The 25,561-nt window shown below is 44.9% G+C and overlaps 1 protein-coding gene across 1 annotated transcript in view; it reads right to left on the reverse strand.

Annotated features, from left to right (window-relative positions):
* Positions 1-16,055: 16,055 nt before the first annotated feature.
* The window catches only part of SAMD12 (sterile alpha motif domain containing 12), a 181,736-nt gene continuing 172,230 nt past the window's right edge, over positions 16,056-25,561 (reverse strand). Inside the window, exon 5 of the mRNA XM_048286282.1 lies at positions 16,056-25,204. Within this exon, the coding sequence (XP_048142239.1) occupies positions 25,182-25,204 (23 nt within the window). The 3' untranslated portion in view covers positions 16,056-25,181. The remainder of the gene's footprint in view (positions 25,205-25,561) is intronic.

Raw genomic sequence — 25,561 nt, forward strand, 5'->3', positions numbered from 1 at the left:
CTATTCAACTAGTGCCATCATCAGATATGCTGTTCTGGGAGAGCCTGGTTTCCAGACCCTAGTGCTTGGCACCACTTCTTGCCAAAGCCCATCGCCCTCCCCAGCTCTGCCACACAGAAATACAGCTTCTCACCCAGCCCTGCTACCAGGAGCCAGATTAGCAAACCCTCCCATTCAAGGAGTCACAGCTGATCTGGAATACTGTGCCAGAGCAGGGTGAGGAGAGGCTGCTCCAGGCAGTTTGACAGTCAGACCCCAGCAGAGCAGAGGGAAAGCCTGCACAAGCAGCCATGGTGGATTGAGGCTGGTGACTTGAGCCACCTCTGCTACTGTCACAGGAGCAGGCCAGGCACTGCTCCTTTGGTCACCTGTCCCGTGCCCATCACTCACCACTGCGGTGAACCCAGCCCAAGGGGGATAGAGCAATGGCTCCATATGCCCTTTGCACCAGCTCAGACAGATCAATCAGGCTCCGGACAACTTCCCAAAAGCCTTAAATTATGTAAGCAATACAGTGCAATCAAAAAAAAAGAAGGAAAAGAAGGAAGTAGTGGTACTGAACTCACCAGAGGATTGATTTAGTCTATTCCTCAGCTGGCCGAGATATTGCTACGTAAAGGTTGGATAATTCTGAAGCACACATGCATTTCAGCCTCGGTGCTTACAACCCTCAGGAAGACCATCAGGCAAATCCTCATCTCACCCAGTCCTCTTCTGGCCATGAGTTCCTCTGCACTTGCCTGCTTCATTGTCTGCACAGCCCTCACCTGCTTGTTTGGTGCCCTGTAGTGTGTTTAGCTCTCACTTTCTCCATTGCAATGGATGTCTAATCCTTCTTCTGTAAATCCACCCTTCACTGGTGGCAGGTCCTCAGGCTGGGTCATCATGAGCACAGTGAAGAGCCTCTGAGCCTCCCAAAACCAGGTGGAAGGCAGCAGGGAGAGGAGCAGGTGTGTGACCATGGTGCTGCAGTCAGCACCCAGGTTTTTCACCAGGGTAGGCAGATGCTTTGCTTGTGGGTAAAAGCAGTAGGTTCACCAAGGAAGTGCCTCTCCATAGGTGGTGTGCTGATTTCACCCCTGGCAAACAGCATTAATATAATACATCAAAGCAAACCAAGAGAAAGGATTTGCTATACATGCTAGCTACTTTTCAAATGCAAATGTCTGTTTTAAATCAGATTAAGACAGAAGGAAGCCTAGAGAATGCCAATAATTGATACATGATAAAGGAATAAACATCCAGGGCATCAAAAGGTAGAACACAATCACCAAGATGAAAGTAATCCATCTTCTCCACACAGCCTGCTCTGCTGCACAGAGTAAGTGGGTGTGAGCCCCCAGCCCCACTTCCATAGATAGGTGGTGAGTGTAAACCCAAAGAGGCTGCTGAGGAAATGAGAAGGCTCCTCAAGCTCAGCCAGGAAAATGGAGAATCCTTGGGTTGGGCTGGGCTTGGCTTGGCTGGGCTGAGCCCAGCTCAGCCCAGCTCTCCAGGCTCCCCGGGTTCAGTGAGCCATGCTGCTGCAGAAAGGGAATCTTTAGCAGTCACTTCTATTCACTGGCATGACCTTGGTCCCTTCAGGGTGTGCACAGCTGGCTTCTATGGTTTTAAACCAGTTAGAAAGGTGATGTTTGGGATCGTCACTGAGCCTTGAGTAAACCTCAGAAATACTTTGTCCTGGGTTCTCTTCTTTTCCCCATGTGAAAAGCACACAAACCTCTCCCTCTCTCCACTCTCTCCCCCCTGCACATCGAGTTACAGTTGAGGTTACAGCAGGACCCTCAAAATTCACATATCTCCTCAACATTCAGTTTTAAAAGAAGAGAAATAGGAAACTCAAGGGAAAGTGGTAACAAATTCTATCCCCCTTTCGTATTTCTTACAATTCACATGGTGCTGCCATTGGACCCTGGCAGTGCCTTGTGCTTTTACTTCTTTCTTCAGCTTATGTTGGAATAGCAGTTCTTACTCTGTCTTTGCTAAGCTTGCCCAGGGCACCAGACTGTATCAGGCTTTGTGTACCAATGGTAGCAGAGACCAGCAGGCCCAACCAGCCCACAGCCCCTGCATGTGGGGGGCGAGCTTCGCTGAAGGAGTGAAGAACAGACATCCTGCTAATGTTTGGAAGTTCCTGTTCACCAGGGAGCAAGAAGCCCTTTGGCTGCTGGTTTCACTGACTGGTCTGTGTACCAGTCCCTGGATTTGGAGGGTACTTACCTCACCAAGCAGTTGCTTATTTTCAGCTCTAGATACCAGAAGAGAAACAGAAGTATCTTCCCAGACCTCTTAGGTGTTGCATTGCTGACTTAAAGGTTTGCGAAGTGCCCCCAAATCAAAACATGGCCAAATCGTGGAGCGACAGAATGGTTGGAAGGGACCTTCAACAAATAGCTAGTCCGCCCCCCTGCCACAGTCAGGGTCATCTTGCAATAGATCTGTTGCTCAAAAGCTCAAAACCCCATCCAGACTGACCTTAAACGTTTCCGGGGTGGGGCACCCATAACTTCTATGGGAAACCAGTTACGCTGTGACCACTCTCACAGTAAAGAATTTCTTTCAATATCTGTATTGGGTTTGCATGGCAAGACTCTGGTAGCAAGGGGGCTATAGAGGTAGCTTCTGTGAGAAGCTGCTGTAAGCTCTCCCATGTCCAGCAGAGCTAATCCCAGCCAGCTGCAGGATGGACCTGCCGCTGGCCAAGGCTGAGCCCATCAGCAGTGGTAGTAATGCCTCTGTGATAACGTATTTTAGAAGGGAAATGAAAGAGTTATTGCATGGAAGTAAAAGCAGCTAGAGAAGATTGGAGTGAAAATATGTGGGACAAACAGCCCTGAAGCCCCCAAGGTCAGTGAGGAAGGAGGGGCAGGAGGTGCTCCAGGTGCCCATGGTGCAGACCATGGTGAGGCAGCTGTGCCCCTGCAGCCCATGGAGGATCACAGGGATGCAGAGATCCACCTGCAGCCCCTGGAGGATCCCATGCTGGAGCAGGTGGATGCCCAAAGGGGTCTGTGATACCCTGGGAAGCCTGCATGGAGCAGATCCCTGACAGGACTATGGATCCATGGAGAGGAACTCACGCTGGAGCAGGTTTGCTGGCAGGACTTGTGACCCTATGAGGGACTCACATTGGAGCAGCCTGTTCCTAAAGGACTGCATCCCATGGAAGGGACCCATGCTGGAGCAGTTTGTGGAGAACTGCAGCCCATGGGAAAGACTCACACTGAAGAAGTTCATGGACTGTCTCCCGTGGAAAGGACTCTCCCTGAGGGGGATCAAGGGGCAGAAACAGCCTGAGATGAACTGACCATAACCCTGCGCTGCTGTGGGGGAGCAGATTGAGAATAATGAATGAAGTTAAGCCCAGGAAGGAGGAAGGGGTGGGTGAAAGTGTTTTTAAGATTTGGTTTGCTTCTCATTATCCTGCTCTGATTTTGATTTGTAATAAATTCAACAATTTCCCCCAAACTGAGTCTTTTTTGACTGTGAGGGTAATTGCTGAGTAATCTCTCCTTGTTCTTATTCCAACCCACAAGACTTTCTTTATATTTTCTCTCTTCCCGAGGAAGAGAGTGATAGATTGGCTTTGGTGGGCACCTGGTATCCAGCCCAGGTCAAATCACCTCATATCTAGTCTAAATCTATCAAATATTCAGTTTAAAACCATTATGCCTTATTCTGTCACTACAGGCCCTGGTAAAAAGTTTCTCTCTGTCTTTCTTGTGAAACCCCTTTAGGTATTGGGAGGCTGCTAAAGGTCTCCCTGGAGCCTTCTTCTCCAGGCTGAATAGCACCAACTCTCTCAGCCTGCCTTCATAGGAGAGATGCTCCATCCCTCTGTTAATTTTCATGGCCCTCCTCTGGACCTACTCCAACAGGTCCATGCCTTTCCATTACTTGAGGTCTCAGAGCGGGATGCAGTACTCCAAGTGAGGTCTTGTAAGAGCAGAATAAAAGCTCCTGCATCACCTGCTGGCCATGCTTCTAACGCAGCCCAGGATACGATTTGCTTTGGCACAATATTCCAGGTTGAAATCACTGCAACAATTACAAACTGAAGGGTAGGGATACTCTGGGATTTTCTTTCACTTTGTGACTCACTTCATATGGACAAAACCGTCCTGCTGTCCCTTGAAAGCCCATGAACACACTCTTAAAAATAAGCTGAAAAAATCATAATGTTTGCCACATGCTTCTTTTACATTTCTCTTTCTTTCTCATTTTCGTTCAAACCCCACATTGGGTTGAAGGGAGCCCCAGGCTAGGCCACAGTGTGGACAGATGGGCAGTGTGGGCAGTTGGCCCCTTGCACCTGACACAGCAGGGAAGGAGGTTACTGCCTCCATCACCCACTGATTAATCTGTGCTTGCTGCCAGCAGAAGCAAAGGCAGTTCCAGTCATTCTGGGAGAAAAGCTGGCTGCAGCCCAGAGTGGCCATGCCATCATGGAATTAAAGAATCATTTAGGTTGGAAAAGACCTCTTAGATCAAGTCCAACTGCTAACCCAGCACTGCCGAGTTCACCACTGAACCATGTCCCTAAGTGCCACACCTACAAGTCTTTTAAATACCTCCCAAGATGGGGACTCCATCACTTCCCTGGCCAGCCTGTTCCAATGCCTGGCCACCCTTTCTGTGAAGGCATTTTTCCCAATATCCAGTCTAAACCTCCCTTGGTGCAACCTGAACCCATTTCCCCTTGTCCTGTCATTTATTACCTAGGACAAGAGACCAACCTCCACCTGGCTACAGTCTCCTTTCAGGGAGCTGTACAGAGTGATAAGGTCTCACCTGAGCCTCCTTTTCCTCAGGCTAAACACCCCCAGCTCCCTCAGCTGCTCCTCATCAGACTGGTGTTCCTGTCCCTTCACCAGCTCTGTTGCCCTTCTCTGGACACGCTCCAGCACCTCAATGTCTTTCTTGTAGTGAGGGGCCCAGAACTGGACACAGGATTTGAGGTGTGGCCTCAGCAGTGCTGAGTACAGGGGGACAATCCCTGCCCTGGTCCTGCTGGCCACAATTTCTGATACAGGCCAGGATGCCATTGGCCTTCTTGGCCATCTAGGCACACACTGGCTCATGTTCAGTCACTGTTGGCCAACACTTCCAGGTCCTTTTCCACCATGCAGCTTTCCAGGCACTCTGCCCTAAGCCTGGAGTGTTGCATGGGATTGTTGTGACCCAAGTGCATCACTGCGCTTCTGCAAGGGCTCCTGCTTTCCTGCACTAGGTGTGGTGTACATCACCGTTATTGTCCTTCCTCAAAGCATCCTCCAGGTACCTCCTGGAGGTCCCCCCAGTGCAACTGGAAAGCCTTACAGCACAGGCTGGGCCTCTCACAGGGGTGGAAGAGCAGGCTCCCAAAGCTGAGGTCTCTCGCTGCGCCTTACAGTGAGCTCTGTAAGTTCAGCAATCATTGCTTGCATAAAAATCAGAGAATCACAGAATGACTGAGGTTGAAAAGGACCTCAGAGGGCATCTGGTCCAACCCTCCCACTCAAGCAGGGTCATGTAGAGATGATAAAATATGAGCGATGCAGTCAGTGACTGTAGTGGTTGGGCTCTTAACCACAGGTAATGACAAAAATCCAGCCAACCCTCATTGGCTGATACTCTGCCACCAAACCAGTGGGATCAATCAGAGGGATTGAACAACAACCAATCAGTCCTTGTCCAGCCCCTCCTCACTGCAGAGTACCCTGGCAAGTGTGCAGATCCAGATGGTACCAACTCTGCTGTCCGGGTTGCATGAAGAGGAGATGCCAGTGCCACCAGCAGCACTGATGGAACAGCACACACATTACTCCCTTTCTGCCAGAAACTTTGTTCTGCAGAGGCCAGTGAAGCAGCCAGCAATGTCTGCAATCGGTAGTTATCCTTTGGAAGACAATCTGGGTCAGCAGAGAGGACAATCCTTTGGATTTCTGAGCAAGAAGAACATATCCTCTTGACCAGTGGTTATTCAGGCTTCACCATAGCCCTGTTGACAATATCAAAGCCTTCTGGCAGATTGCAGATGTCAGCATGGGCTCTGATCTTTGGTTGCTGCCCAGAAAAAATTATTAATCACTTTGACAATCACTGGCCTAAGGAAGTCTAAACAAGTAGTGCTCCAGCATCAGGATTACAGGTAATATCAAAGCCGTAAAAGGTCGGAATTTGGTCTTGGCCTCCCAATAGTTTGATCCGACTAATGAATGTAATCACTGTCACCAAGTATTGTAGAAATGCTTACCAGCCTTGGTCAAGGGGATATCTGAGGTGAAAATTACCCAGGGGTGGTGCTGAAGGCAAACACTGCTTCTAATACCTGCATGTACTTATAGGAACTAGAAGTGGGGTTTGTCCTCTGTATGTGTAGGTGATTGCCATGTGCTGGACTAGATTACACAGAACCCTTTACCTGTGTGTGTTGGGGAGAAAATGACCTATTGAGGTCTATTGCAATTTTGCCCTTGATTTCAACAGGACTAAAATCCCACTTGGACAATTCCCACTGGGGACTGGGCTGCTGTAAGGAGCAGCCAGCCCCACTCCCTGCTGGCCTTGCTGTTGAACCCATATGGTTTCACAAGATAGCGTAGTCTTCAAACCCAGCATTTATCAATTCTAATGCTATTAAGCAAGTAGGGGGTTCAGTGGTGAAAGAAACCAGCAGAATCCGGTTTGGGGACCCAACTTCACAAGCAATGAACTTTTGCTGTGTTTTTCCTGTAATTTTCACAACTGGAGGGAATGAGCTGAGTTTCACAACATTTTAGCTTCTGATTGGACTTCCATCACAGGCAAAGGTGATATTTGCAGGTTGAAGTACAGCCCTTATTTACCTTAGTAGCACATCTCCATCTACCAGGAAAGAGTTTTGTCCTCGCTGTCTTTCACTGGCAGGGGTTTTGTTCCCATGGTCAAGTCAATAACCTTCTCGTTCACCTCCAGCCCCATGGCGCGTGCTCGAGCAGCACCCTTGCTGTGCTCCCTCTCATAAATAGCCTCTTGTTTCGGATTGATTTCTGCCCTAAACAATATTTCTTCTTATAACTTAATTTTTACTTACTGCCTAAAATTCCAGATTAAATGCCATCTCCTAGCAACTGGTATATTTTTGTACCTAGTCTGCTAACTTTTAGTGTTTGAATATTGCTCTTCATTCATTTTGCTGTCTCAGAGAGAAAACACTGGTTTCCAGATATCTACTGGTATGTACATTTGTTTGTTAAATTTCTAAACAATTGAGTCAGTTAAACAGATAAATTTATATCCACCTGTTTGTTGACTCCATGGAGGTGCTCCAGAGGGAAAAAAAATACACAGTGTAGTCCTCCTGCATGGTGCATCTTTAGAAGAGAGACATGGGGCAGGAGCTGCCTTGAAAGGGGTGTCTCACCTGAGATGTTTTGGTATGGGGCTCTTTTTCCCACTGTGCAAACCCTTGACTTCTCTTGGCATGCTAAAGAAACATTGAGAAATGAGCTTTCCACTCTCTGCAGACAAACCACGTGTGGCCTCCCAACAAGCCATGGCAGAAGCCCATGTTGGCTCTCAAGAGCAGCACAGGACTGGGCTATGCTCACAGTAAACCTTATATGGACTCATATTAAAAATAAGCCATTTCTTTTTTGGCTGTTCAGCTCAGATTCTGCGATGTGGCTTTTAAAGGTGTGTGAAGAGGCATTTGCTGCTTTTATCTTCATAGGTAGCATGGCAGGATCTCAGCGTACTGCAGAGAAGGGCTCATGCATCAAACTAGGTGTCTCTTTGGAAATTCTTAAAATTTTTAGGGACTTGTCTATGAATCTGTCTTCAAGAAGCATTAGCAAGTAGGGCTCCTTCGTGGTTTATTAATTTTAGTAAACCACAGTCTCTATCTGGGCTTTCTCAGGTGGTCAAGAGAGGGAAACAGCAGCTTTTAGGGTGTGTGTCAGCGCTGCAGCTGCCTGCTGCAGGCTGGGATGGGAATCCCCAGGCAGAGCCCAGACACAGACTTTGCAGATGGTTAGTACTGGTCAGGTGGATCCCTCTAACACAACAGGGTGAAACCCATCCTTAGATTCAGTTTCTTGTTGTCACTTTTCTATCCATGCAAACTTGACTTTAGCTATTTTTCCTGTTTGCAATGGCTATAAAAGGAATTTACATGTAACAAAAGGTGCTGTCCACGAGCATAGAGGAACAACTGATAATTCATGACTTTTATTTCTGTAACTTCTCACTTCCTGAATATTTATTTGACGAACTATGAGTCATATACATTGGCTTGGACAGATATGCTTAGCTCTGATTTGTACAGTGAGATGTAAATTATCAGTTAATTAAATGAAAATTTTCTCTGTGAACTACTGCTCCCCCTCTCTCCCTCTCCCCCCACCCCCCTCCCTTCTGCTTTAACTCACCAGTGTTTAAAGCCACAATGCCATTGCCTGACAAACTGAAAACATGCCATACACCTTCTCCAGCAGCCCTGCTTCCTTCAGGACTGCTGGCGGGTATGAAGACTGAAGCCGCCCATGACTTTCTGCAAAAACAACATGGCATCAGGACTAGTTACAAACAATGGGCCATTTAACTTCACATCTCTGCTAAAAAAAGTACTTTTTGCCCCCAGGCTTCAGCTGTGCTGGCTCAGAGAGATGGGTACTTAGGACACTCTTTAATACTGCTTTGTTTGCCTGCAGAAGCCCCTGAAAGGTACTGGCCAAAGCTCTGCTTTGGCAGACGAGCCTCAAAGGCCAGATTTGCATCCTGCTAACTCTTAAAATTAGTGAAATATCTGTGTGAGGAAGGATACGTGCGAGTGATTCCCTGACAGCTGAGTGGAACTGTAGATAGCTGTGATCACCTGATGAGAACATGAATTTTATCAGATCTTGCTGAGCTGGTGGGGTCTTGCCTGCTACATGTGATGGTCTCATTAACACCTACTAACAGATGTTTTCCTCTCAGTTTGGCCAGAGGTGCCTGCGTGTCAATAGGCAGCGCTGAGCAGAGAGGTGTGTCAGTTTTTGGCAATTTTATGGAGTTTGGCTCCAGAAGGATTAAACTCTGCTGTAACATAAAGTAAGGTAACCTTGTGCAGTTGTGTAGAGCAGTATTAGGTTAAAAAAATTCTGTGCACTGAGGCCTTGTAAAGAGGATGTTTGTCAGTTTTCACGGAGCAGGAGCAGTGAAGGCAGTAGATTCTCCTGTGCATCCCTTCCCCTCACTTACCTGTTACCCCAGACAGAGCACACACACACAGAGGGCAAGGAGCTCTTCTCTAGAAAGCAGAGTCTGGGCTGAGCTACCCCATGATCTGACTTTTCCTGCCTGCTCCACTGCTGTGGCACCTCCTGTTCTTTGCCCCAGCTCTCCCCTGTTCACAGTCCCATGATGCGAGTCTCCTGCACTGAAGTTTTTCAAGAAGGACAAAGGGCATTAAAATACAGGCTTTGTCTAGATGCAAATTGTACCACACTGTTGTATGCCTTGAAATGATATACAGACATTTAATAACTCACATGAATGAGTTATTAATTCCCTGCACAAGAATCCAGTGACAAGAATCTGCCACTGATACACTGTGTTGGGTTTGAGTGGCAGGGTTTTGGTAGCGGGGGCACTACAGGGGGGTGGCTTCTGTGAGAAGCTGCCAGAAGCTTCCCCCATGTCTGACAGAGGCAATGCCAGCCAGCTCCAGGATGGCGAAGGTTGAGCCCATCAGCAATGTCAGTAATGCCTCTGTGATAATGTATTTAAGAAGGGGGGGAAAAACCTCTTCAGAGTAACAGCAGTGGAGAGAGGAGTGAGAATATGTGAGCAAAGCAGCCCCGCAGACACAGGGTCAGTGAGGAAGGAGGGGGAGGGGGTGCTTGAGGCACTAGAGCAGAGATTCACCTGCAGCCCCTGGAGGGCCCCACACTGGAGCAGGTGGGTGCCCAAAGAGGCTGTGACTCCATGGGAAGCCTGTGTTGGAGCAGGCTCCTGGAAGGACCTGCAGACCATGGAGAGAGAAGCCCAGGCTGGAGCAGGTTTGCTGGCAGGACTTGTGACCCTATGAGGGATCCACATTGGAGCAGTTTGGTCCTAAGGTACTGCACCCCATGGAAGGGACCCGTGCTGGAGCAGTTTGTGGAAAACTGAAGCCCATGGGAAGGACTCATGTTCGAGAAGTTTGTGGAGAACTGTCTCCCATGGGAATTATCCCACACGGGAGAAGGGGAGGAGTGTGATGAGTCCTCCTGAGGAGGAAGGAGTGACAGAGACAAGGTGTGATAAACTGACCACAACCCCCATTCCCTGTCCCCCGATGGGTGTGAGTGCTCTGAGAATCTTTTCATTTAGCAGCACTGATGTGACTTAGGGTCCCTCCATGTGAATTGGTGCTACACCACATGAGGCTTTTTCAGGAAAAAAGAAGGGGATACAAAAAAAAAAAAGGTAGCAAAGCAGGCCGTGAGAGGCTGGAGTGAGCTGATACCAAATGGGATGAACAGGCAAAGGTAGGTACTAGGAGGAACAGGAGATATGTTGGTGGAAAGGCAAAAGTGAGAGCCAGCAAGGAGACACAGGAATGGCAAATGATCTTTGCGGCAGCGATTTGAATGGACATGTGCCAGGAAAGATTTCATTTGTCAGGGGCAGAGGGAAGGATGCTGCGGTGAGATGTGAGATGATCTGAAGTTTATCTGTGAGGATGGAGGGGAAGGCTGGGTCTTAGCTATGGTCTGAAGGAAGAATCTGAAAGGCTTCAGCATGGCCTGGAAGCAATTGAGGGATGCCTTGTGGCCTCTCTTATGTACAAGGTCAGATAGATATTCACGGTAGTCCCTCCTGAGTTTAGCATCTATAAATCTGTGAAACAGAAGCTTTAAACCATGCTAAAGGCCTGAGCCCTTGGAGCGTCATTTTGAAAGCCCAGAGTATCCTGAGATATTGGCTTTAAAACTGGGATTTGGGGATATAGGAAATCTATTTCAGGATTTTTTTTTTTTTTTAATGGTTTATTTCATCTACCTAGTTTTACAGGCAGAGTATATTAAAAAACCTCTAATAAAATATTTAAAGCCCTCTAAATATCCCTAAAAGAGCCTTTTCATAACATGTGTTGCATAAATAGGCAGGATGCTGCTGGTATGTGATATACAGATGTCATCACTTTGATAGTTTCATAGATTTCACAAGCAGAAGGCACCACCATGGTGGTTTCCTCTGCCCTCCTGCATAATGCAGACCATGGAGTTTTGCCCAGCAATTCCCACACCGATACATGAGCTACATCATGTAGAAAGACATCCACGCTTAATTTAAGTATCTTTTGGGGTGATGGAGAAGCTACCATGTCCCATGTCGGCTCCTCCAGCGGTTAATTACAAGACCATTAAAGAGAAAAATGTGTCTCTCAACTTGATTTTTTTAGCTCCACTCTTCCTGGTTTATATGCCTTTGTCTGCTAGGTTAAGTAGTCTCTGGTACCATATTCCTCCTCCATGTAGAGATACTTATAGATCAATTAATCTCTTATATTCCGCTTGGATGATAAAAATGGATTGTGCTCCTTTGGGTCATTGTAAGATACGCTTTCAATCAGCCTTACAGCTCTTCACCCAACCTTCCTCAGTGTTACAACATGATTTTTAAGTGTTGACAGTTGAACTGGACTCGTTTTGTCTCATTAATGTCATGTATAGAGCTAATATATTCCCCTACCACTCAATATTCCCATTTATACATCCTAGGGTCATATTAACCCCTTTAACAAGAGCATCACACATGGAACTCATATTCAATTGCTTATCTGTTGTGACCTTTTAGGTAAACAGCCAAGAACAGCTTCCCGAATATTCCCTCTATAAAAACTCCCATGGGATCACTCTTCATTTGCAACTCCTCTTTGGAGACTTGTCATTTAACTGCCTCATAATCCATTTTAAAAGTGCCATATTGATTTTTACAGTGCTACCATTCAGAACAAACTGAATGGCAGAATGCAACCCCCAGCATCATTCTGATCTTCCCAAGGACCTATTTCCATGGAGATGCATGCCCACGCCTTCTGGCTCCCTACAGCAGCTCTGTGCCTTGGCTGGCAGTGAGGAAGCATGCGGCCACCCCAGCTCCTGTTTCTGGTGGAGGTCTGCTGCTGCTTCAAATCTGTAACTGGAAGCATAGGAAATTGGAGCAAAAGCACCAACCATGAGCTCTGAAACATCCAGAGAGGGTAAAACTGATTTGCATCTTGCAGAGACGGCAGAACAGTTACTGACATGTTTAGATACCAAGGCTACTTGATGGTTTTCAGGGTATATTTTGAGACAATATCCTACTCTCAGGAGGTCCCAAACTGGCCTGTGGAGAAGTATCAGTCTGAAAATCCCATACAAATGCCCTGCTGCTAGTGCTTAAAACCACACTGTTTTTAGAGTGGTTTTAATTTAAAAGGGAGGGGTGTGTGACTGGTGACCCAAGAGAAATGCTGAAGGCTGAGGGTGGTCCTTGGTCCGACATGTTTGGATAATATTCCAGACAATCTTGTTTTTCCTGTTGGTTGCCAAGTCCCTCATGGGATTAGCAGAACACTGTCCAAAAGGTTAATATTTTGAGATTAAGAGGCAGATTGTTATGGGACTAATAACATGGAGAAAGAGGGGAAGCATGAAGAAAGCCTAGTTTCCCCTGCGTAATACGACTCATGGAAATGGAGGAGGGCAGGAGAGATACTGCCTGGGGGTAAAACAAGCAGCTGTTGTCCCCAGGTGGACTTAGACAGTGGGAGCCTTGAATCCTGCAGTTTCTCACGTGCCTGACAAAAGTTTTACCTGCCAAGAATTGCCAAAGCCAGGCTGAGTCTGGGACCTGAGGGACATGGACAAAACCAGTTAGCATAACACTACCCTCCATGCTGTGGATTAAACCTTAAACAGAGGCAGAAATAACCCTGCAATGTCCCCAGAGTACTAAAATTTCTTGCTGTAATGACAACAGACAGGGGCTTATCTGGCTTTCCTGCATGTGGAAGCGTTTCTCTTGTGCAAATGCTCGCAGCTGCACTTTTCATGTGGGGCAACTGTTGCAGCTAAGTAAAATTGTTAAAATGAGTTAATCAGCTTAGTACAATGGTTTCCAATATTTTCCATAAAACAATTTGCCTCCCACATAGTCTGCTCTGTCCCATTTCACAGCACGGAGGAGAGCCAAAGCACCCCTCAGGCTGAGCATCCGGTGCTCAGCACCAATCAGGCTCTCCCGTCTCGCCTGGAAAGTGCCAGAGCAGAGTGTTCAAGCTGAGACTTATGATGTGCCCTAAAGTGCTTCATTTCTCGGCAGTAAAACTCCCCAGTGAAGGAAAAGCAGTTTTCCTAATCCGCCTAGAGCTGCTGGTGGAGGCTGGAGGTGGCCATGCACACCCCCTCAGCCTGCCCTCTGTAATGGATGGCTGAAGCTCTCAAGGCTTCAGCCAGCTGGCTATAAAGTGGTGCCTTTCTTCAGCACAAACTGGGCTCAATATAATTTTTTTGGTTTGTTTTAACCCCTAATTCCAAGGCTTTTCTCTACCTATCCCTAATTTTCTGATGGTGCCTAGCAAAGACCAAATGAAAGCCTGGATGCAGGAGCTGGGCTGACCCTGGTCCTGCAGGGTGCCACCTGTTTGGTGTTCTCAAGTCTCACTGAGTGCTGCGTTTGTCACTGCACAGCACAGGAACTGGGCTCTCGCTCAGCCTGGTGACTTTGGATGGGAAGGTGGGCCCGGTCCCTGCTGTCACCCCAGGCTCTGGCTCTGCATCTGAACTGGCCACAGCAGGGGACATGTCCCAGTTTCTCAGATGACAGCCTGAGGTATTGACTTAAATGAGTCTGGAATTAGTCATAGCTACATAGCAGCATGTTTTCACCTGGAAGAGGTAGAAAATGAAGATGCAGTACCATCTGAAATGTAAAATAATGATAATTAACAGTCTTTGTTTCCCATTCAAGTCTTACATGCAGGAAAATTGAACTGAGAAAGAGATTTTGGTAGACAACTCAGTCCTGTAGTACCAGAGGGTCAGGATTGCTGAGGCATGCTCGTCAAAGCTATTCTCCATCTCTTTTAAGCAGTTGAGAGGGGGATGATGCAACACCTCACCCATGAAAGTGTCACTGCATGCACAGATCGGCACCTGGGGACAGGGAGAGGGGGGCATCGGAGCAGCAGGAGCTGTGGATGGCAACTCCTTGTCTCCCAAATAAGGTGTCTCTTTTGTACCACACTGCCCAGCCTGTTCAAATCAATCTGACTTGTAACACAATCTCCTTGCAAGACTTGTAGTTCCTCTGTTGACTTTCAAGGTTTAACCGTGACAGATAAATGCAGTTCCAGTTCTACAGATAAGGAGATGAGACATGAAAAGATGGTGTGAGGAACTTGTCCTTTCACAAACAACAGGTCATGTGTTTCTAGGGTTGCACTTCATTCACCAGACTTCACTACGGACTAAGGACATGTGCTCACATCAGAAGGCTTTGCTCAAATCAGCACAGATGTGCTCAGCTAACATGATCTTAGTTCAGGAATCCAATTTTTGGACAGGGACATAGCATTGAGCCCAAGGGTCCAAGCAGCACAACTTGGGCCTGCAACCCCTGACAGACACTCAGGGTAAGGGATGTACTTGGGTATAACACAAGGTCATGCAAGTTTCATCTTCATCAAGGACTAATTGTCACTGGCAGGAAAATGACCAGGAAAAACAAACTGTACAACTGGTTGCTCCACTGATGGCTTCTGAGTAACAAACTGTGTGTAAAGAAACTGCAACCCCATCCCAGAGATTTGTAACGCAAAACCCGTATGAGCACAAATGGAAACACACCTTGTCCACAGCTTCAAGTAACTATTTTCTCTGTCACCAGGGAGAAATATTTCATGATCATGACAGCTGCTGTTTCATTATAAAGCAGATCTGGCTTAGGTGGCATATTGTTTATAATGGAAATAACCCTAGTGTGCAGCACATATAGTTGTAAATATGGTACCACTGTAACCCCGAGGGAGACCCTGATTGTGAAAAGGGTATATGACATAGCAACTTTTTCTTTACTTGTATTATTGTTCTAATTTCCCTCAGCCCAAGAAGTAACATGCACAGATCTGTTCAAAACCAGAACTTTTCCTGCTAACATATTCTTCTCACTGACAAAGTTTATGGAATAGAAAGCTTTTAAAAGATATAAACAGAATTTAGTAAATTGCAGTCCCATCATGAGATGTTACAATAAAAAACATGATTTATGATTTTTTTTAGATGACAATTTATCTTGACTTTGTCAGTTATAGCTTACACGGTATAATTTTTTTCTATTATTTTGTATTAATCTAGTGTTTGTGTTTGACCAAAACATGTCATCAGTCTCTACCTTACAAATATGAGAATATTCAGAATTATGGCTGAAAAGAAAAAAAAACACATATATGGAAGAACATAGTACCATGCTGGAATTTCAGCATTTTTCTGAAAACTACCTAATCCATTGACTTTTAAATAGCTCAGGTGCCATAAATACTGAGAATAAATGGGGTGGGTGGGATGGGAGTGAAATGCCTCACAGCATAAACAGTCTAATACCTGCTTCTTTTGCGGTTTGGTTCCCTTAGAGGATGCTTCACTGCTGACAAGGGCATCCCCCAAGTCTTGAGAAATAAGGGCAGTGAAAGGAGAATTCTTCCTCAGCATGTGCTGTGTCTGCTCCCTGTTGCACTGCACTAAAGAAAAACCAGAAGAGTTGGTCTAGATTCACACGCAAACCCAGCCCAGCAGAGCAGAGCCCTTTGCTCAGGTACAGCCTTCTTTGCTGCATTTAGGCAGTCCCTGCACCCTGTGCAGCAAAACACTGCACAGACCCAGGGACTGCAGCTGGGGAAGGAGACTTGTGGGTGGGCAAAAAGCTCTGCCCACCTTCAGGTGCTGGAAACCACCCGAACGAGAATGGTCAGACTGTCAGGTGAGAGTTGTCGCTAGAAAAAACCTCTGGGTTTTTTCTCCTCCTGTTCATGACCTGGATCAAGCTTGACCTTGTTAAAATCAAACAAAATACTTTCAGTGTATAATAAAAATTCCATGTTTTAATACATTGCCATGCACAAATGAAGTCAAACAATGCAGAGTACAAAATTGTCAAATATACAAAATGATAAAGCAGATACCCAAAGCTTCCAGAGATCATGCCCAAAGATACCAAAAACTTGATATTGATTTTAATTTTATTGTTTAAAAGAACTCCTCCCTCCCACCCAGGCTTTATTTTTTGTTGCTTTTTGAAAACAGAAGGAAGTAAAGACTGAATATAAAACTGTAAGGTGGAATTAACAGTGATGGCCACTTTGTATACTAAAAATTAGATTGCATGATAATTTCTGTTTTGGGAAAAAAGCACTGCTCTGCAGCTGAACACCTTAGATGCCTGGGGGAATGCAGTGTACATCAAACAAAAAGGCACACTTTTGTCTCATGCCACCTCAATTGGCTCCATCATTAAAAAGTTCAGACACAGATGTACTGGGAGTAACAGTGTGTCACTTTATAAGCATTAGAGTGCTGGCATCTTCCTAGATTATCAACCAAGTTAACATTAAAAGGAGATCACTGGCTTAGAGTATTTCCTTAGTGAACGTCAACCAGAACTGAGTCCAAAGGCAGCAGGACCAGACATGACTTGCTGGCTTCAGGTGACTGTTTTGACCATGGCCATGGGCTTGCAGTCAGCCTTTCTGCATCCAGCTGTTCTCCATCAGGTGAGCAGATCTCCCAGGACCTCGATCCCAGTCTCCCTCGATCCCAGTCTCCCTCTCACTCCCTGCAGCTCATGTCCCTCATCAGCGGCTGATGCGCCTGGCACAGCCTGGCACAGCCTGGCACAGCCTGCCATCTGATTCTGTGCATGGGCTCCTTTTTGGGAGGCCACCTTTGGAGACAACTCAGGTGCAACTGCAATTCCAGCTGTCAGCTGCCTGCTTTCCTCAGGGTCATGTTCAAACAACTTTAAATTCAACTCCCCAAAATAGAGGAGCCCAAATTTAGAGCCCCCTTTGCTGGTTTATGGTGTCCAGAGCCAGTCAGGCATTCCTCCCATCTTACCCAGGCAGTGAAAAAGAAACAATAATTTCAAGGCAGGTCCAGGTAGCTGCAGTCCCTACAAGAAGCTGAAAGCAAAGCCCAGCACATCCCAAAGCACTGCCCTGCCACTTTCAGATTCTGCAGTAACTGTGAGAAATTTAAAAATACACCTCTTAGCCTTGCCAATTATCCCTGCAGCTTAGTGCAAAGCAAAGGACTCCTCTCCTCAGAGCACGCAGCCTTTTTGGGGAAATGCTGGTCATTCCCATTGCCAGAGTATTGTCCAGTCCTGCCAGGTCATGTCTCCTGCCGTGGCTGCAAGAGCTGCTCAGCACAGAGAGAACACTGGGCCCTGCTTGTGGGTTAGCCCAGCATGGCTCCATTCCTCCCCTTGGTCAGTGGTGTTGGATTCAGGGGAGAAGGATGAGATGTGGGTCTCATGCGGAGATGCTTTGCATAGGCTGGAAGCTCCTGTCCCTCTGTGCTTTTTCTACTGTCACCTGATCTCTTTTCTACCTTCCTCAGAAATGCAGAGAAGGAGCCTCTTACAAACAAAGGAAGCAGACAAAGTGCTAAAAGGACTCCAAACATTACTTTATCTATTTGGTCTTGAGACCAAAGCCTGGCTCAGTAAGGAAAACTTCTGCCTAGATGTAAAGCTGCCCTCTCAATATTGAAAAAACCCAATCAACTGATCGAGTCCCCTAAGCATCTGATGGGACAATTTATGGGTTTTTTTCCTTCCCTGCACAGCTTCTTATTGCTTACATGCAGTTTTGCTGCAATACCAATCTCCCTGCTTTAGAAAAAATCCCTGTGTTTTGCTATTTAATTTGGTGACTTACGATATTAAATAGATAAATTCAAGGCAAATGCTTAATAGAAGGAATGTGATTACAGGTGTAACAACTATAGAGGATGGTTTTTTTCTGAGAAACTATTTAGATATATTTGGAATTAGTATCAGAAAGGAGCTTTTTGTTTCATTCTTAGACTGAGCCTAGTCTGAGCCTGAGCTGTGCTGTGATAAAGCTGTCAGTCCCACTCTTACGGCAGAAGCAGATGTTACAGTCATGTGCAAGTTCAGCTTCGTCCCTGCCCCAGCCAAGTTCAGCTGGCCTCAGCCATGCCTGTCACAGAACACTCTCCTCCAGAGCTGCAAGGCGCCCCAGCAGCATGAGGACACCTGTAAGTATCACACCCCAAAGCCAGGGACCCCTCAGAATTTGGCAGGCAGCATATACCAATGTGCTTTAAACCACAAATCTAGTCCAAACTCATTTTGCTAGGATTTCACACTGGATTAGAGCAAGAATCCCCAAAGATCTCTATCTTCATAGCTATGGCCATAGCTAGTTCCTTCTTGTTTCAGCTCCTTGATGTTGATTCAATACCAATCTGCAGTAGTATTGCTTTTATAGTTTCCCTTGTTTGTGTGAACTGTTTACTCTTTAGACCGCACATCCCAGTTTGTGCTTTTCCCACCACTTGATGAAGCACATGGAAGATGACTCCAATGGTTCACACTTGCCTTGCACCCTTTGACAGTGGTTTTGTGAAATCTGAATCAGACACCGAGTACTCCTCTGCTTATTTCCAAAGTACAACATTCAAACCAGCCAATGGTAACAGGACCCAATCTGGCAAAAACCCACTGCTGGGAGCAGCTGTCATTTCTCTGGGTAATCCCACTGATGTCATTTCACTTCCAGGGCTTTATTAACCAGCTCCAATGGGGCTCGTCATGAGAGCAGAAGTTTGCTGTCTTTGAAGCAAGGAACTTGTGTACCGTGCTCAGCTGCACAGCGATACAATCTCCCTCTCCATCAGCACTGCAGCTTCTCTGCCAGTTGTTGCAGGCAGGAAAATCTGTTTCTTGCCAGCAAGATGCTACCTCCTTAAGAGGCAAATGCACAGCTGTTATTCCTTGCTTTGACTACACATCCACATGGCCCCATCATTTGCATACAGCATTTTGTCCCATGCTGCTATCAGTGAAAGGCTACAGATTCTTGGTATGTCCAAGGGTTTTGTTGTCCTTTCTTGTCCATTTCTCTTCCCTTAATTATGTGCAGCAGAACCTTACAACTGTGAGCAGACCTACTGATGCTCATACCAAATCCACGGCTTTCCACAGAAGCTGTTCAAATTAATACCATTTTGTGGGGGAAAAAAAGGATATAGATTGCCCTGCCTTCCTGTAATATTGGAAACTTCAGGATATTTTTAATTCAGAAGTTTACATCTGATGATCTAGTCTAATCCTTGCATAACACATGCCTAGTAACTTCATCCAGTGATTGCTGCCCCAGGCCTGGATTTCAGTTTGAGGTAGAGCTTATTGACTTAGAAAAATACTCTGCATACATTTAAAGACTTAACGTGAAGGAGAACATGCCAAGTAACTAAGTTGTCTCCATGGGTAATCATCCTCCCTCTTGAGTATTTGCACTTAATTTCTAGCCTGAAATCAGTTTCCAACCAGTAGAGCACATCATTCCCTTTTCTTCTAAACAGAAGAGCTACCTGCCTTCAAACAGCACTTCCCTGCCCAGATAGAAGAGTGTGATTGCAGACGGAGATCAAGTCACCTCTTCAAATTGCCTCTGATGGATTAATAGCTTGAGCTTCATTAGTCTGACACTATAATAAGACCTGTTTTCCTGCCCTTGAATGACACTGGGAACTATTGAAAATAATCTTTCCAAGTTGTCGATACCCTTTTTGAAAGACTGACAGTGACCAAACAGACTGGAATGGCATCAGTATTGCCAGGTCCTACATCCCAGCTAGCAAGAGCATCTCTGGGGCTGATGCTGAACGGATAATTTATGACTCTGTATTATTGCAGACATATTCCCCATGCTTCTAATTTGGATTTGCTGCCATCTCTCCTGGATTTTTAACTTTTCTGTCCTCCAGGTTATTCTTCACCACTGACCTACTCAGATCATTATTTATTCCCCCCCTGTTTTTGTCATCTCTGGCTGTTGCCAACAGTAATTTTCTCTTTCTCTGGGGGGGTATATTGAAAATAGAGCATGCCTTGGGAGGAGCTAATCAGAAATAGTCTCACTGAGAATAATTCATATTTACAGATATTTTTTGTGATCTAGCCTGTAACCAGTTTTAATCCACTTAATATAGGCAATATTGATTTTGCATTGTGCTATTTTGTTCTTTATGATAGATTCAAATGCTCTATAGGAGGCTGAGTATAGTATGCTAGCAGAGCTTCTTAACAATCCTTTGATATCACAAAAATAATAGCAAGTTTATTTGGCATGATACAGTTTTATAAAAATAATTTGGAGGGATTTATCAATTTTTAATAGCTCTAATGATTACACCATATAAACTTTTCCATGATTTTGCCTAAGACTGATCGGAAGCCAATGAGCCTATAGTTTTCTGGATCAAACAACTCCTTCTTTGGAATTATTGTGGGTTTGGTGTCATTTGAAGCTTCCTTTATGCTTTCTGGTTCTGAGGAGTCCTAGGCAAGTTTTTCCTTCACTTTTGGATTCAGTTAATGGTTCTACAAATTTAAAATTATGTTTGGAGAGTTACTGCTTAATATTACTTGTAATTACTGATGGAGTAGGAGGAATTACATTTTAATGTGTAATCTGACTCTCTCCTTCCACTGCTATCAAATACAAAACAAGACTATTTGTTGGGTTTCCAATGTAGTGTGAGCAATCTCTGTGCTGGGCCTGTCTAACATCACACTTAGCTTTGCTATGACAGTATTTATTAGGATATATGTAAAGTCTTTGGTGTAACCTAACCTATTTGCTACTGACTTCCCATGCATTTTTGGCTTCCTTCATTAAGCATCTACTTTTCTTACTTGCTGATTTATCCTCATGAGCCTGCCTAATCACCCATACATTATGTTGGTAGGTTTTTTTGCACTCCAGATTACTTTTCTGAATTTTACTATAGGAGGTTGCAGGTAATGCTGGTAATATTTTCCCCTCACCCATCAATTTTAATTATACTAAAGGACCTTCTCTTTTTAAATTAAAATCTTATTGACAGCCTATATATACCAGGGTCAATTGCAGTCCTGCAGCAGAGCTGTTCAAGGAGATTCTGATGGCAGAGATGGTAACTCTTGAAGGGGACCAGTGTGAAAGATGCAGGGTTTTACTTTGCTTTATTTTGAATAATGCAGATCTTTTGGCTTCATGGCAGGTGGAGGGATGTTCATTTTAGTGATGACATAAAACCCCACCTCAATGCTGGCTCCCTGGCTGGCACTAATCAACACATCTCTGGAGACTGCAATAGAGTAGTGCCAATGTAAGTCTGCTGGGATCTGGCATGAGGTCTTCTGAAAACTCAAGGCAAACCCAGAATTTTGTAATTCTTAATGGTTTCATTTCCTCAATGACATTTGTGCTGCCCGTAAAAGCAAAACCAAAGAGCTCAAAGAGCTTTTTCAAACTCCCCTCCTGGAAGGCTGCCTTGCCCTCAATAGAATAAATGGTGGGTGTTCAGGCACAGAAAGCCACACAGATGGAAAAAAAATGAGGAACAAAACAGTGCAAAGGATGCTCTCAGCTGCAGCGTGCTCTGTGGGGTGAGCAATTCCTTCAGGCTTCTAGTGAAGGACTTCTCATGGTGTGAAGCACTTGGAATGGCTGAGTTTCTGACAGGGACTCTGAGTGGAGTTCGATGCTGCAACCTGGACACAGAGAAACCAGGTGAGTATGGAGGCAGGGGGAGGCTCCACGGTGGGAGGAAGGCTGCAGGTCTGCACAGGGAACAGGGTCCTGGTCACAACCCTGCCTCGTCTCAGAGATAGTAACTGGTGATCAGTGTAACAGCAGCATGGCCTTTATGAATTTATCTATCTCCACAGGCTGATAATGGCTGCTTTATGAAAATAGCATTAGTCTTCCACTCTTTTACACTGAACTAATGGCTCTGAGCATATTTCAATTCACTTCCTTTGCCGGAATAACTTATTTGCTCCCTTTCATGTTGACTTGGTCTTTGGCACTCTCGACATAAATGATTTATTGACTAGAGATAAAGCATTCTTTCCCCTGAACTGTTCCTGCGACCCAGGCAAAAGCGGATATGTCTGCTATTAATAAGGTGTTCGGCATAAAAAATGCAATAGACTTGATTGTCTGCACTCAACAGCCTTTCCGAGAACACAGTACCTGCCCCCATTCATAACAACAAAAATCTCTCCCACATGTTTATTTATATTAAAAAGTTTTCAGAAGAATACGCTGGGATCCAGATAGTTGTTCAGGAGATGTAGAACAATTTCATAAATATCCCTGAGGAAGCATGGCCTACTTTGGGAGAATAACAGTGATTAAAAAAACCCAAACACAATGAATAGTTAAATACAAGCCAAAAAGTACAGTTATTTCCTTATGGCTCTGGCAGACAGTTACACACGTGAGAAGTGTCACGGGGCTCGGGGGAGCTATGCTTGCAGTGATCCACATGCATAGGCTGGCTGCAGGATGGAGACCTACACCAGCTTCAAGGGAGGTTTGTCCGGTAGGCACCTACAGCAGACTTCTCTTGGAGTCTGGCTACTCAAGGGTCTGGACTTGATTTTCACATTTCTCAGGGCCTCTAACACTGCTTTTCTAGGTCGCCATAGCTAAAATCCTGGGAAGCTTTTAAAACAAACTGTTTTAACAGGAGAAGTGCACACATCTAAATTCATGCCCATATACTGGAAGATGTTCAAAACTAACATTGATACAAAAAAAGCTTCTAGTGGCTCTCTGCCTAATGCAACTTCTTCTCACACACCCTTTTAAGATAACACTCTCTGATAAACTCTTCTTTTATAATTCAAATTATTCTGGATTTTTTCACTGGGTAGTAAAATAAGAGAACTCATATTGTAGAAGTATAGCAGTCTCCTTTTAATTTAACATATCAATCAAAGTATTTTGTTTTTCATTGCTTTACCCACATGAAATTGATGTCAATTGTCAGAATGCATTTTTAAAACCTGTAGCAGAAAGAGCTGTAAAATTTGCTGAAGCTTACAGTGGACCTGTGCCATGCACATGGCCGGCTCTATTGGTATCAGATTCCAACCTGCAACCCTATGAAAAGCTCTAAAAAGTGCAAATGTTGCAATTGGCAAAAATCCTTATGTTTTAAGGAGAATTTTTACATCAATTAATTTGAAATTAGGGAGCAGGATTTTCAGAAAGAGAATGTAGGAGCTTACTGCTCTGTAATTCTTGGGAGCTCCATTTGAGAATCCATTGAAAGACCCAAACCATTAAAAATCACTAGCAACTTCTGAAAATCTTGGTCACCAGTAAAAATAATTTGCTTTTGGACTGAATACTACAGAAGTATCCACTATGCTGAATCTGAGATGGGTGGAGATCTGAAACCTAAGCCCATAACCATCTGAAAAAAATGAAACCCTGAAGATAATTATCTGTTTGTTGTACAGGCACCCTCAGTGGTTGACCTTCCATTCTCTAGCAATGAACTGCACAATAGTTTTTAAGAATTATAACAGAGGAGCTTCCTCCAGAAAGGTGCCTTTGACTTACTCTAGCTGCACATTCTCTCCATTACTGCATCTTCACACAACATTGTCTCACCCAGAGTTTGGAATAAATGCTAACAGCAACTCTACAGTACCTGTTTATCAGGTTGGAGAGAGTGACAGTCTTTAAGTACACAAAAAGCTACCTTTGATTTTGAAGAAAGAAGGAACAACAGAGGTAAGCCCCCTCAGTATGTTGATGACATCAGTTCATTATAAAGAGTGTGCCAGAAGGTCCTGATGTAAGGGACAGACACTAATTCCACTGAGTCCCCATCGAAGAAACAGTACCACAGCCAGCTGTGATACAACCAGTGATGAGGTCAGCCATTCAGAGACTGAACAAAAAACAACGTTCAGATTGAATGCAACAGTCTTGAGCCTGCTACAGTATATTGAAAGGCTTATTGGAACCATTTACTTATTTCCAGTTCCTACCAAAATACTGTTTTGAGTAGAAAGCGGAAAAAGTTAATGAAGAAATCTGCTGTCTCCAAAGGGAGTGTCTCACTCCTTAGAAGTATAGTCTTACACTTTACCTTTTTAGAGAGTTTGGTTTGGACTACAATTTCCCAGCCCTGCCCAAAACATAAGTGGTGGCCAGCATAAAGAACCTGAATTCTTCCAGTTTATTGTGGTTTTATTGCAGACCAAACCCAGGGTCACACACACATCTGAGAAAGGCTCTCTCCCTTGCCTCTCCCTCGCTGAGTTAGAAAACACACTGGCACACCAGAAACGAGAAATGTTGATATTTGGTGGGTGACAGGGAGAGCAGACACAGTGTCCTACAGCTCATTCAACCTACCCTGTTCTTGGCTACCTCTGTGACAGCTGTTCTTGAAGTCACATAAAAGAAGTCACATCTCTGCCACGTGCAAATCTATCTACACAACCTACTGTGAATCAGTGAAGGGATGCTAGTACTGGGCTTCAGTTTGGATGCAGTCTCAGCACAAACACTGAAACATATCCTCAGTATTTTAAAAAAAGACCATTATATATATATATGGACTGTGCTAGTTCTGTGAGAAAAGCACATATGAAGTGCTGATATTGTTTAACAGAATGCCATTAGACTGCAAAACTAACACATACAAGACATTTACATTCCTATCAGGGTGTAATATTGTGAACATATCCACTGAGATTGGACAATTGTTATAAGTTTTTCCTAAAACATCATGCCATCTGCATACATAATAAAAGAATCCAGTAGTTGCCATGCTAAAACAGGACTTCTAGTGAAGGGCATAGACAGTCCCCTAAAGGGAACTCAGAAGTTATGCACAGTGATGAAGACTGGAAGAAATTTTCCAGCTAAAGGTCTGTCAATGACCATTTTCAACAAATTAGCACTGGATGTTTTGCACCACATATTTACTCCACAGCAAACCAGGTCTCCCCAGAATGTATCAGCTGAGTGGGCTGATTTTACTTCAAGTTTGTCTTCCATCCTCCACAGCCATCTTCTGGCAGCGCCATTTATTGTGTTTTTTTCATGAAGGAAAGTTCACTTTCATATCAAGTGGCAGGACAGCAGCTTTAGAGGCTGGAAATGTTTATGGAGAGCTCTCCGCTGGGGCTGTAAGAAACAAAACAGAAATCCAAAACCAGACTGTGAGTATAGAACACAGCAAAGGAATTATCATGCATTTAACTAAAATTTAAAAAGTCAGGTTTGAGCTTAGTAAATGTACTCCTAGAATATATAGTGGGACCCTTGTACTTTTTTTAATCAACTTTACTCACCAACCAAAAAGCTCAGTGCTTAATCAATTCCTTAGATAAATATAAAGTGCAGACCAGCAATCATTTGCATGATTTAACAAATCCTACTTGAATTTTATTGCCTCATGTGAAAGCACTGCTTATTCTTCCTGTAGTCTGAGTCCCAGAGAGCAGGGGTCTTCTGTTTGGTTGGATTTGCATTAACTACTGA

Source organism: Corvus hawaiiensis, chromosome 26 (assembly GCF_020740725.1).
Source record: "Corvus hawaiiensis isolate bCorHaw1 chromosome 26, bCorHaw1.pri.cur, whole genome shotgun sequence".
NCBI classification, from domain to species: domain Eukaryota; kingdom Metazoa; phylum Chordata; class Aves; order Passeriformes; family Corvidae; genus Corvus; species Corvus hawaiiensis.